Source organism: Mya arenaria, chromosome 13 (assembly GCF_026914265.1).
Source record: "Mya arenaria isolate MELC-2E11 chromosome 13, ASM2691426v1".
NCBI classification, from domain to species: domain Eukaryota; kingdom Metazoa; phylum Mollusca; class Bivalvia; order Myida; family Myidae; genus Mya; species Mya arenaria.
This window is the reverse complement of record NC_069134.1, coordinates 10,762,082-10,775,725: the sequence shown is the minus strand read 5'-3', so window position 1 is coordinate 10,775,725 and position 13,644 is coordinate 10,762,082. Positions and strand designations below refer to the sequence as shown.

Genomic DNA, 13,644 nt, shown 5'->3' with positions numbered 1-13,644 from the left:
TTTAAAATTTGTAGTGATCTGGCAGACACTTATCCACGTTTATATAATTTACTGCTGCAGGTGGCTAGTATCATAGCCAACCAGTTCGTCAGCAGACAAATGTATTACGCATTGACAAGTTGTCAGTCTGTGTTGGCATGTGTGCTTCTTATTTATTTGTTTCTCGTGTAACCATTTTGTCAAGGCACATGGTTATTCTAGTAATAGGTAGTTGGCTATAGATGTAGGTATGCCGCTGTACATTATTTCTATCATACTATTGTAGTAAGTCATTTCCTCCTGGGCTTGAACCTAAGACACAAGAATTGATCTGGTTTTTGCCAATTGTTGGTCAGGTGTGCTTACTAATATTTTAATATGCCAAAGAATGCTGTATGTCAAGGTATAATTCTCGCAGATCCGGGTGGGTGGGTTGGCAATTGGGGCACCTTTCAACCCCTTTAAAAAATCTTCACTTGGTCAATATGGTTGAGAAATTATGCATACATAACACTAAAACGCACCATTTAGACTACTCGCCAACTTTTAGAGCCTATCTGCAGAATCATGGGGAATGGAGAGGACACCATAGTATTATTAGAATGTCATCATTCTTCCATGACTGGAGACTTCCGACTTTACAGGGAATAAATGTTTTATTTGCTACCACTTGTCTAGATAATTTGGAGGACAATATTTAAAACAACGCAGGAATAAACGAGTACCAAAATACATTTATTTCATGATATATCGCTACATCATGATGTTAAATAATGTAATAAATACACACAGCAGAATGAGTTAAGCATATACGCAAATCTGTCCTAACACAAATGTAACTGCAACTTTTAGTTTTACAACATCGAAATAAAGGAGGAAACTTGTATGGGGATACTGAAAACTAAATACTCAATAAACAAGTCCTAGAAACAAAACTATAAATGCTACAATTGTTGATTTCATTCTTTTAACTGCAGTCAATTGTTTAAAACTTGGTTAAGTTGTCCACATGTTGTTTTTAGGCTAGTTTTGACGTTTCAATGATATGATTGGTTGGTAATTACCATTTAATAAGTATTGACCAATCAGTTAACATCTTGGATAACTTTGACCACACCAAAGAAATAGATAGTTTTATACCATTGGCTTCTGTAGTTTGTAAATTTTATCAGTAAAACACAATGAAATGTATACGGGTATCTGTAGCTGTTTCTTTTTTATCATTTTATGTTACTTGCATTTCAAAAATAAAGATTTACCTTTTAAATTTGATATATACACAAAAGATTATCAAATCAAATCATATGCTACAAAAGCTGTTTGTATAGTACTGCATAGACTTTATGAACTTATTACTTTAATTAATAGTGAAAACATAGAAGCATATATTGCACTCAATCTAAATATACATAATAAAAGTTACAAAACATAACCAGGTATGGTTCATAAAACATTTGTTACAAAAGAATAAACAGGTCTATGAAATTACTGAAAGCGGTAACTGTAAATATAAATAACTACTAAAGAAACTCTACAACTTTTTGATTTAGAGCCTAAAAATATATATTTACAAGTGCAAGATCAAGAATAAAATTGCTGCAAAATGCATAACACTAAAAGCAAAGGTTAAAACATAAAAGCGAAGGGTCAGTGAAACAATAAATGTCAACAAGTACATGTAACAGAGATGATCATTTAAAACATGGCGTTCGGAAAGAGATTGCAATTATTAAGCTGAATAAATGAACTGGTTAGTCTCATCACTGGTTTTTTAAAGTTAAAATGAAAATTAAGCATTATTGCAAAATATTATAAGCTCAAAGTATTTATAACTGACCAATGAATATCTGTTTCAAGCAAGACTGAACTGAAACAGATTTTTTAGTAGGTACTAAGACTTTTGAAACTGCAGTCATTGATGTCATTAAGAATGGCAAGACAGAGATGTGATATCAAAGACATGATAGAACTCTCTTTCAGCATGGTTCATACAGTTCATGGTGATAAAATTTAAAAATAATCAACATATTTACAATGATTAACCCTATAACCGAGCCTAGCACTGCCTAAAATATGCATGTGAGACTCGTGTGCAAATAAATCTCTGTGACCAGATCATATCTAAACAATAGTGACTGTCTTTACAACTCATTTCTACACATTTCACTTGCCTTACTCTTGTCAGATCTCTGTACTATTTATCACTTGTAGTAATAAACTTCATTGATATATTTTCACTAACACGTGTTATTAAAGTATTATGAGGAAATTAGATTTATCAATTTGTTCAAGGAAAAAGATCTTGTTGAATTATTTTGACATTTCAACATGATTTTAAGTTCTGCACACAATCAGCACAGATTAACATGCAACATTTTAGGACAGAAAACTACCCTAAATGCCAAATGATTTATTGGCATTTAGTGTCCCTTACAATGACTTGAAAAGCATAGATAAGCATGAACATTTACATAAACTTCAAACCACACATCATGAACATTTCAGATAGAAAGCTCACTGATTTCATACAACAAACCATAAAGGATATTACATTCATTACCATGCATAATATACACAGAACTATAACAGGATTCTAGAATGTTTTAGCTATTCTTGTAGGTATATTTTCATTACATGGTTGATTAAATTTACTTAGAATTGGCTTTTATTTCAGGCCTTAGACCATAAATAAACCATAATTTTCTAAACCACTTTGATGGCACTGATGAATACATTTCAGCTTGAAAAAAATAATCAACATTTATTCCTACACTTTCAAACAAGCAATGGATTCAAATATAATACATATGGCAAAATTCCTATAAAACCGTAATCTTAACAGTTAATAAAATAAAAGCATTTCTTTCCAGATAATTCTTTATAGCTATATTATTAGTGAGATTCAAAATTTGTACATCAAGCATAAACCTTTAAAATATTGGACTTCAACAATAACAGATCAAACAACTAGAGGTGAGTTTCTCCTTTTTTGACAATTAAAACGAGATCTTTTTGTTCATCAAGTCATGAAAAATGCACTTCTATGTATTGGTACAAAAAACATCATGGTACAAAACATGTAAAATGTCAAATAACAACAAATGCATAATATATATAAATTAGCACCATTTGTACAAAACAATAACATTTACAATGTCAATTATAACTAACAATCAAACTAAACAGCTTCTATGTTTTAAAATATAATATTCCTAAATGAAGCAGCATGCAATTAAATATTAAATATATACTTGAAATTTGAGCCATATCAAATTATAAGCTAGTCATTCTTACAAAGCATTTCCCCATTTTTTATTACATTTGAAAGTTTCTGGTAATGAAGCATTGTGACTCTTAATTGCATGAAGAACATACATTAGAACTATGTAGCATCAGGCAGCAGCATGAAGATCCATGAGAGTTCTTCATCACACAAATACAAGCTGTAAGCAAAATACTGACGCCATCCCTTAAAGTGACCGGACTTCTCTCTCTACGCTGACCAGCTTAGACCAGGTATGATCCCAATATCGGCTGAACCATTGTCATTTCTGTATTACACAGCCTACCTCAATTTCTGGACTGGTGCATTCTGCGCAAGCCAGCTTACACTAATTTTGTATGAACGAAGTCCACCCACAGACTTATCTGATTAAAAACTGTAATTCAACATTATGACACTTTCTTTCATTGCCTTTGATTGTACTTTCTACTCTATTAGATTGATACAACCTTCTACATATGTCCTTGACCCTGATTCATAGTTTATCACCTGCATAACATGCTATTACTACTGGAAAGAAATTTATATAAAATACTTGATCACTTTGTGAAAAGTTTAGATACATTTATGTCCAAGTAACATTCAACCATTTCTTAAGAGTTTTTATGTACATAAATTATGGAAATCATTGTTTTCAACCTAACATTTCCTGTTAGGTCATGTGAGTGAAGGTTGCTATCTGCTCTGGTTACTATGGTGACAGATAATCTCAGACTGGCACACTTGCGTTGGACTGGTTCATGGTTTAGGAGACAGCGACGGTGATCACTGCTATTAGGACTACAATCAGGCAAACTATGAAATGGGTGTACAGTACATTCCTCTTGAAGTTCCGACCCTGAAATATACAATAAATCTACTTGAAAATTGCTTTGAACAGTATCATTCTTATAGCCATTACTGTTTTCATAAAGCATTATCCTGCTTTATCAGCTCAGCCAGTGCTGTAGAACGTTTATTTATAAAATGTAATCATATGCATTATATGCTGCTGATGCTATGAATGTTGTTTTTTTCCTAATTACATCTGGTAGGAAGCTTGAAGAGAATTCAAGCTTCACACAAGTTTAAGTTTTAAAACATGTTATAACAATGATTAATTTTATAAGAAAATAACTATCAACTATACCATGCAATACAACAAATAGTTCTTATAAAAGGTACCAACGCAAGAAGTCCTTTGAACCTAAATAGTATCACCTTTTGAATCATTAAGAACTCTAGATTATTTTTAGAAAAATTGTCTTAGTAAAACCTAAAACAAATTGATGATTTAAGGAAACCCCACATAACAACCTGAAACAGCGTGGTACCTGTCCAACTCTCAAGGTCATCTATCAGGCGGTTGGTTACATCCAAAGCAAGGCCCCTCCCCCTTTACAGCCTTTCATAAAAGTGGTAAGTACAGGGTTTTACCCAGTTATAATTAGAGTCAGATCTATATCAGCATATGGCCATTCAGGATCATCCTAAGCTAAACTAGAATAAACAAAACCCCATGTACGTACAGCTGGCCATGGTTCGGGAATGTGGATGTTCGGGTTCTCCTTCTTCTGTAGCTCCCACTTCTTCCTACGCTCTGTAACACACAGTTAGGAATCATGTACAAACTGTCTTCAATTACCAAACTGTCATGGTTGATATCTTCATACAATAGAATGCATTTAATATGCAAGGATTTGATTATGATTATATATCACCCGTGATGTACACTATATATATAAAATAACAAAGCAATATAAGCACTCTTCCCTCTCTCCTAAAGGCAAAACTAAACACAGATGAGGCCATACCCTTGTTTTTTTTGTGCGTGCAGCACTGATGGACTTCCAGGATGATCTCACAGACGAAGTTGAAGAGGAAGAAGATACAGACGATCCATGTCAGCCACCAGGGCACCATCGCCTTGCCAAACTCCATCCCAATGAAGATGTTCACAACTAGACAGAGAAATATTTGGTTTACAACGGTTAAAAGCTTAAAAGAAAGCTAGCCATTAAGATGCAAATGATGCATGGATGCAATCATTGCCTTGCAGAGCTCAAAATTTTTGTGGACACCAAAAGGTGGAAAAAGAAGGGTTAGTTTCATTGCAATTTCATTGCAACATATTTAATGTACTATATTCCATTTTATCAAATAAAACTGACAGAGATAACAAGAACGTCAAAGGATTCATGAAAGCAGTAACAAATATAACTCTAAAATAGGATTATAATGAATATCTAATACAATGTGTATACAGTTAAAACAAGGGAGGCAATCATGTCACTTCCATATCTTTGCAACGTTACATTGTCTACCTTACATTGTGAAGCAAATCATGTGCAGAACAGTACTACTTTTCTCACAGACAAACTTTTAATACAATTTTCAACAATTAGAAGTTGTCATCTTACCGGCAAGGCAGAAAGCAATGGTCCAGAAGAGCCAGTAGAACCAGTTGCCAACTGGCCGACATGCATGGTCCTCTGGGCATCTGATCAAGAACAGGATCGGCTGAAAAATATATATTAAATCCAGTCAAGTGAGTGAGATTTTGAGCCATTAAAACTTTAGTTTCAAATCAATTAATATGTTTTTTTTTAGCGAAACAGCCTAATCCACAAGTTTTTCACAAAATACCTAAAACAGAATATATGAAAGAGTGTTTAATGTAATGAAGGATAATCAGTGGCCAAGGTTTGTTTCTCAGTCTAGGCGCATGTGAGTTTTGCTTGAAGACTACTTGTCCAGAAAAAGGGGGTACTTCTCTTTCCCCGAAAGCATAAGACAATATGAGCTTAAAACACTGTGCTAACACCCATTATTACGATATTGTTGCATTTATTTGTATCATAATCATAAATAAATTCAAACCACAGCATGAGTCATACAATCATGCGTCACACTTACAATAACCAGAATACAGATGAAAACTATTATTCCTAGGATTGGATGCGCCTTTGCTGGCAGCTCAGGAAACTGAAAAAATATTAAATAATTCTTAAAATAATCATTTGCCACAAATATGTATTCAACAAGATAACATTAACATTGACAGTGTATGACAGTAATATACTCATAGACTAAAAACTAGTTATGCTAAAAATCTCATCACCTGAAAGTGATCTTAGATTTTACTACAGGTGTGATTTAATTATAGATCTCTGCAAATTATTTCAAAACAATGTTTACAAGTACTTCCTAACCGTATATAAAATACATGATAGTGTAGTTTTTGAAGTAAAATTCCCCCTACCTCACTCCATCCTCCTGCCTCAATGAAGATCAGGATAACAGCGATGACAACCAGAATCACCACCCATACCGTGCAGTTGAAGTGCGTCTGAAAACAGCAAACATATTGCACACACAAGGAACAGATTGTTTACAGTGTAAGTTACAACAATAGTATGGTGATCAGGCTTTAATTTTATTCCAGCATTTCCCATGAATCAAGTTCATTTTGACAGGCAAGAACAGTTAAATCAAGCATGTTGTGCATTTACGATCAAATTTCCCCATTTAAATGTGTATAAATTTTTATGTTATGTTTGTTATGGACACATTAAGTTATAACTACAACACATAAAATACATACAAATATAAAAATAATCCATTGCAATGAAGCTGAGAGCTCAAACAAACTACCAATTCATTTGACTTGCTTTTTGCAAGATCAAATTGGTCATTGACCTAGTAATTTGGTTAAATTGACCATTATTATAATTCTCTTAGCTTTTCATGGTTTCTGACCTCAATCCTTGTTATAAAATAAATGCTATTGTGTCATTTGAATTTAAATCAACATTTTCCTACCCAAATAAAAACACAAATGTACAGCCAGCATATGTTTGTTTTTTCAGTTAATCAAGGGAAATAACTTCACAAATATTTTGCCATGATTAATAGGACTTGTTCCAGTCTATCTTTATTCAAAGTGTACATGTATGCAATGTTTCATATTTAAAAAACAAAGTTTTCAATTAATGTCTCACATAAAAATGTGTGCAAGTTGCTGCTGCAAACAATCACACTAATGTTATAACGTGACCTTGACATTTGCCTTAAAAACAGACACGCTAAAGTGAGCCAAAAATGTACCACAAGCCAGTATTTCTGTCCAAGGAACCTGCTATTAGGCCACATGGTCGTGTAGTACTTCATCCAGATCAGGCCGATAGGGGCAAAGAAAATCCACGCAATAAACATCAGGCAAGCTGAAATTGTAACCAGTCATATGCTCAATATCATGTATCATTGAAACTTATTACTTTGTAACTTGGGAATGTAAGTCTCATGCAGTCAGCATCAGACAAGCTGGAATTATTATCAGTCATGTCATACTCAAAATGAACCACATATATATATATATATATATATGTGTGTGTGTGTATACACACAACATGTAGTTTCATGGCATTACTTTATAATTTTTCATTTAGTTGAATAATCAGTTCAGTCAAGTTTAGATTCATTGAGCCTTTAATTACTGGTATGCTGGGTGACACTCAAATGATTAAAACTGTATGAGACTTATATCACAATCATCAATTAAACAGATATCGAAATAATTTTTGACAAAATAATGTCATCTTTTACATACCATGAGCTTTGACGAGGTGGAATCGTGCCCTGCCCGAGATGTCCGCCCCAACATCCAGCGAGACCTCGTTCGGTGAAGATACAGGCAGATGACCCACATTTATGCCGTGTGTTAACAGGTTCCCTGGAATGGAACAGCAAATGCTATGCCAACTTTGTAGAATTAAACTATGTGCTGTTATATCTATTGATATGGCCAATACAAACCAGTCAGAATGTCATTTACAAAAACTGTCTAAAATAGCCTGCTGACAGCAAAAAGATTTTAGGATATCTAAGAACGTGGAATTATTTTTATTGTTAATAAGTAAATATGAAAGACATTTTCATTGAAACCACTTTTTTACTTACAATTTCCAATTTATCATACTTTATATAAGGTCTTAAACAAACTTTACTTCAAAACTTCTGAAGCTACAAAAGGTGGTACTTGTACAGTGAGATGCTTTCATAAACTATGTACTACATACCCAATGAGGAATAACCTCGTCCCATAAGGAGATGGAAGGGCCGTGACAAAAGTCCCCAATCATTGAGTTCCTCATTGTTAGGATTGATTTCCCGCACAAAACGACATCGCAGGCGACCATCATTGTACGACCCTTCCTGGGTGATTATCCCTGCCGTTGGCTAATATCATGAAAGTGAAAACTTAAAATGTAATTTTCTGTGAAGTAAATAATACTGTACAGACAAATCAGAGTTGGTGTTTGAATATCTTGAGAATGAGAAAACAAATACTTAGACTATGTGAAATTATATCATGGAAAAAACTTACCTATGGAGCCAAATTAAACAGAAATCACATTGAGGCTTCAAAATATTTTTTAAAACCGTACAATGTGTCTTGGGGCTTTCAGAAAGTGCACCCTTTATCATGTGTATTTTAATAAAAATACAATATAGATCTTCAAAAGTGAGTTGATACCCTCTTTCTTACATTGTTAAGTCTATCATTCCTGTTTTCGGGAAGGTTTTTGGACTGGTAGACAGAAACCTTGCCACTGGAGCTGTTGTGTACACACTCAAACACAAGGTCATCGCCCTGGTAACAGAAAGGTAACATTTCTTAGCATTGTTTTTCAGGTAACATTTCTTAGCATTGTTTTTCATGTTAACAACCTGTGGGAATCATTCCAGATATGCTTGAACATTTAAATGTTTCCTTAGGCAATATACAAACAGTTTTATGAGACAGTTAATTATGTAGCTGATTAAAGAGTTTTCACTTTCAGTATGAGTGTACATGAGACAGAAACAAACAAGATGAGTGCAAATTGCACATTGCATGTATTCTTTTGATGACATTTATAATTGATATATTTATAATAGAATATAAGGTAAATTTCTACTAGTTGATAAAAATCTCACACAATAGATATCCTCAGAGAGAGCCAAGGCAAAGAATCTGTCGTTAAAACCATCAGTCATAGCGCTGAGCTCAAACTGCATGGTTCGATCACTGAGGCGTTTCCATGTGGCGATGTACTCACACTCGACCTCGCGGCAATCACCAGGGATACGGTAGCATCCCTTTCGAGTCCCACAGTCACTCACATCGATACCAGCAATAGGGGCAGGGATCTAAAAAAAATCAACAATTTTTCAGCATGATTGGGTAAGAAATATTTAAGTTCCTGTCTGCTCAAAATACAGCCTACAAAGTCTCCACTCACGTCTCTTCTTCAGAAATCAAGGAAATAAAAGATATCTAGTCTGAAGTAATGTCAGAAAATTAGTCTGATCTTCTCAGGGGACACAATTCACTAATGGTAGTGATATGCATACTTACTGGACAATTATCAATAACTATGTAACCTAAATGGAACATCCTGTAAACCTAAGACAAAGATTGGAGCTACACTGTCAGACACCAAATCTGATATTCAGTTCCAAATCATGTTATTAATGAAAATCACCTATTCATTGCCACATGTTATCTAAGTACATTTTTTATTAAGATCTATGCACATGGACTGGAAGTATCAAACTTCAACTTAAGTAACATGAGCCTTCTCCATTCTGAAAGCTACTACCCTTCTGACCTATTAATTTTTATCATCATTTTGACAGGCAACTTTACTCTAAAGAAACAAGCAACAACTAAGATTGGAAGAGGATGTTCCTATAAGTTACCTGCAGACATCTTTAACTCAACAGTTTTTGTGGAACTTAATAGCATACAGATCATTATTTCTTATTTATTGGAGTTTATAGGGCTCAATCAACAATTTCTTGATAGGCAGTCACCTCTTCATCTACCCCAACTAAATGAAAGTGTTTACCTCTTACTATCAGGAGCAAGCCTCCCCCTTGTGTTTCTAACAAACTTACTGAAGGGTCCACTATCTAACATACAGTACCATACAGTTTATTGAGGTAGACTTGAGGTACAGTTCTAAGGAGGAAGACATACATGAAACCAGTGTTCACCACTCCACTTCAATTATCTCACATACAGTAACACACAGTTTTAGAAAGGAAGACAAACGTGAAACCAGTGATCACAACTCCACTTCAATTATCTCACATACAGTACCATACAGTTTTAGAGAGGTAAATTATCTAGTGTTCACAACTGTACGTCAATTATCTCACATACATTACCATACAGTTTTAGAGAGGTAAATTATCTAGTGTTCACAACTCCACTTCAATTATCTCACATACATTACCATACAGTTTTAGAGAGGTAAATTATCTAGTGTTCACCACTGTACTTCAATTATCTCACATACAGTAACATACAGTTTTAGAGAGGTAAACTATCTAGTGTTCACAACTGCTCTTCAATTAATCATACATACAGTACCATACAGTTTTAGAGAAGTAAATTATCTAATGTTCACAACTGTACTTCAATTATCTCACATACAGTACCATACAGTTTTAGAGAGGTAAATTATCTAGTGTTCACAACTGTACTTCAATTATCACACATACAGTACCATACAGTTTTAGAGAGGTAAATTATCTAGTGTTCACAACTCCACTTCAATTACCTCACATACATTACCATACAGTTTTAGAGAGGTAAATTTTCTAGTGTTCACCACTCCACTTCAATTATCTCACATACATTACCACACAGTTTCAGAGAGGTAAACTATCTAGTGTTCAAAATTGCTCTTCAATTAATCATACATACAGTACCATACAGTTTTAGAGAAGTAAATTATCTAGTGTTCACAACTCTACTTCAATTATCTCACATACAGTACCATACAGTTTTAGAGAAGTAAATTATCTAGTGTTCACAACTGTACTTCAATTATCTCACATACAGTAACATACAGTTTTAGAGAGGTAAACTATCTAGTGAACTGTGTTCACAACTCCGCTTCAATTATCATACATACAGTACCATACAGTTTTAGAGAGGTAAATTATCTAGTGTTCACAACACATTTTGGACAGGTGTAGGAGGAGTGATAGCTTAAGTGATAAACTCACATATTTTTGGACGGGTGTAGGAGGAGTGATAGCTTAGGTTAAAAGTTGGAAATCTTGAGAATCCTGAAAATTTAGCTAGGGGCAGCTGGGCCCCCGGTGGGTCCAGGGCAAAGCCCTGGTAGGGGAACAGGGGGGGGGGGGGGGGGGCGAAGCCCCCCGGAAACTCCTGGGAATTAGTGGTTTTGAGTGCTTGTACAGCGCTTTTCCAGGATTATATGATTGCCAAAGAAACTGACTTATCATCATGCAGAAAATGCATAATTTTCTGTAAACAGCTCTTGTTCATGGATATACCCTAAACATACTCTTTGATGAAGATTTAGAATGAAACATAACCTTCAAAATTTAGCAACATTTTTATTCTTTTGTCCATGTAATTGATATCAACATAATATATTATGCACATGCAAAAAATGCATGATATCACCATTGATCATAGGTTAAGAGTAGGAAGATTAGTAACCTATTTTAATTTAATTTCACAAGGTCTAGCACTTTGTTCAACAATTTCATTCAGAAAAAAACACACTGTGACGATCCTTTATCACAAAAATATTATTGTTTTTTGAAAGAATCACCTAACAGTAGTGATGGGCAATCGGTTGAGTTTTACAATCGATAATCGGTTACAATCGGAGACCATCAACCGATTAGACATCGGCTATAATCGGATATTATAGAGCAGTGGTTGCTAGTGATATACTTGAAGGTAATGGGTATCACTTCGTCTATGTAAGCTGAATTGAATATATAAACCAAACAATAGAACTTACGTATTCATTTTTCAGGAAACTAACAAACATAAAACATATTTTTTTTATATTTTTAAGTTAAAAAGAAAAAAACATTAAACTGAAATGTATACATCAGAAATTTCAAAGTCACCAGTATGAATCTACCAGTAAATGTTTGTTTAGAAATATTGTCTGGTCAATGAGATATGGGTTCATTCTACATCTCTTCTTGCTCATCACCTCCGATCTAGTTACTGTATACCTATTTTGCGTAAGCCTTTTTGCAAAGGCAACAATACGCCTTGCTTGTGTCAAGGTTTTCTTTGGTTGGAGGTCCTGGTTTGATTTTTCTAAATGCAAAAAAGAGCCAGACTTTAGATTTTGCTTTCCCACCCGGATAATTGTACAGCATATCGTCATTGTCGTCTGCCATTCTTACGAATTGTACCCAAAGAAAAATGAGCGGAAATGTCGGCAAGATAAAAAAAATCGTAAATGAATACTGAGTAACCTCCCTTGATAAATTTGTATGATGTTCCGCGATAATCGATTATGATAATTTACAATCGATTATCGCCGATTTTGAAGCTTTCCGATCAATTTTCGATTATAATCGATCATCGGCCCATCACTACCTAACAGCCAAAAGACCAGCTATTTTATTGGACTACAGCGTACAGCGGGCCAATCAGAATTGTCGTATTATATCGTAATTCACCGCTACCTAGGCGTTTAAAAAGCGTCTGCAATGTCTTGATGATCACGAGCATTCCCGTTTTGGAGCGATTGGCTTTCCCGTTCGGAACTTATTGGCGGAAACGGTCGAACCCATCTAGTCTATTTACGGCCGTAGCCGAACGCGCTCCGGGCTATCTTCGTAAAACCCTTAAGCGAGCACCTTGCAATGACGAATCATTACTAAAAATAAATCGCAAAACAGATCGAGTCACTGGAATTTACTTTCGTTTTCGTTTCAACAATTTGAAAGTCGAAGTCAGGGTTGAGGTAGGCCTATACCCCCTACCCCCTCTGAAATCTCGTGATCCCTGAGGACATCGAAAATCCAAAACTTCAGGAGCAGTCCGGAAAACTTTCACCCATGCTTAAGTGATATACTCACATATTTTTGGAGGGGTGTAGGAGGAGTGATGTCCTGGGGGTCATAGAGTGGTGCTGACTTCTCCTTTACCCAAAACGTGTTTTCATCTTGAACAAAGGTAGCCCTGAGGGAGAAAATGAGAATACTTGGTTCATGTACAAAACCGATGGAGGCACGGACGACAGACAAAGAGATGCAAAATGGCTTACATGAACATATCAACTATAATGAACTTGATTGTTGGCTTTAGTCTTTTACTGAGTCTAATTTTGGAGGCATTTAGGAAATGGACATTCGTTCATTTATGTTGATAAACTGTGCTTTTTTGTGTTGAAAAATGGCAAAACAGAGAATTATTTGATCCAATCAAGCTAATGGCACCTGACCTTATAAAATAGCTTCACAACCAAATACACATGTTTAAAAACAAAGAGCAACTATCTTAAAAAAATATATGCTTATTCAACTTTTTAACTTAAGTGGACAAAAAACTACACAATGTATCCATT

General features: G+C 34.6%; 1 protein-coding gene across 6 annotated transcripts in view; it reads right to left on the bottom strand.

Annotated features, from left to right (window-relative positions):
* Window positions 1-693: 693 nt before the first annotated feature.
* The window catches only part of LOC128213579 (putative ferric-chelate reductase 1), a 30,126-nt gene continuing 17,175 nt past the window's right edge, over window positions 694-13,644 (bottom strand). For all 6 annotated transcript variants that reach the window (XM_052919447.1, XM_052919448.1, XM_052919449.1 and 3 more), the window contains exons 5-16: window positions 13,157-13,259; window positions 9,221-9,433; window positions 8,790-8,894; window positions 8,320-8,479; window positions 7,851-7,973; window positions 7,349-7,464; window positions 6,504-6,590; window positions 6,158-6,226; window positions 5,662-5,761; window positions 5,056-5,202; window positions 4,771-4,841; window positions 694-4,100 (exon numbers count right to left, since the gene is read on the bottom strand). In XM_052919447.1, coding sequence (XP_052775407.1) covers window positions 4,008-4,100; window positions 4,771-4,841; window positions 5,056-5,202; window positions 5,662-5,761; window positions 6,158-6,226; window positions 6,504-6,590; window positions 7,349-7,464; window positions 7,851-7,973; window positions 8,320-8,479; window positions 8,790-8,894; window positions 9,221-9,433; window positions 13,157-13,259 — 1,387 coding nt within the window. In that variant the 3' untranslated portion in view covers window positions 694-4,007. The remainder of the gene's footprint in view (window positions 4,101-4,770; window positions 4,842-5,055; window positions 5,203-5,661; window positions 5,762-6,157; window positions 6,227-6,503; window positions 6,591-7,348; window positions 7,465-7,850; window positions 7,974-8,319; window positions 8,480-8,789; window positions 8,895-9,220; window positions 9,434-13,156; window positions 13,260-13,644) is intronic.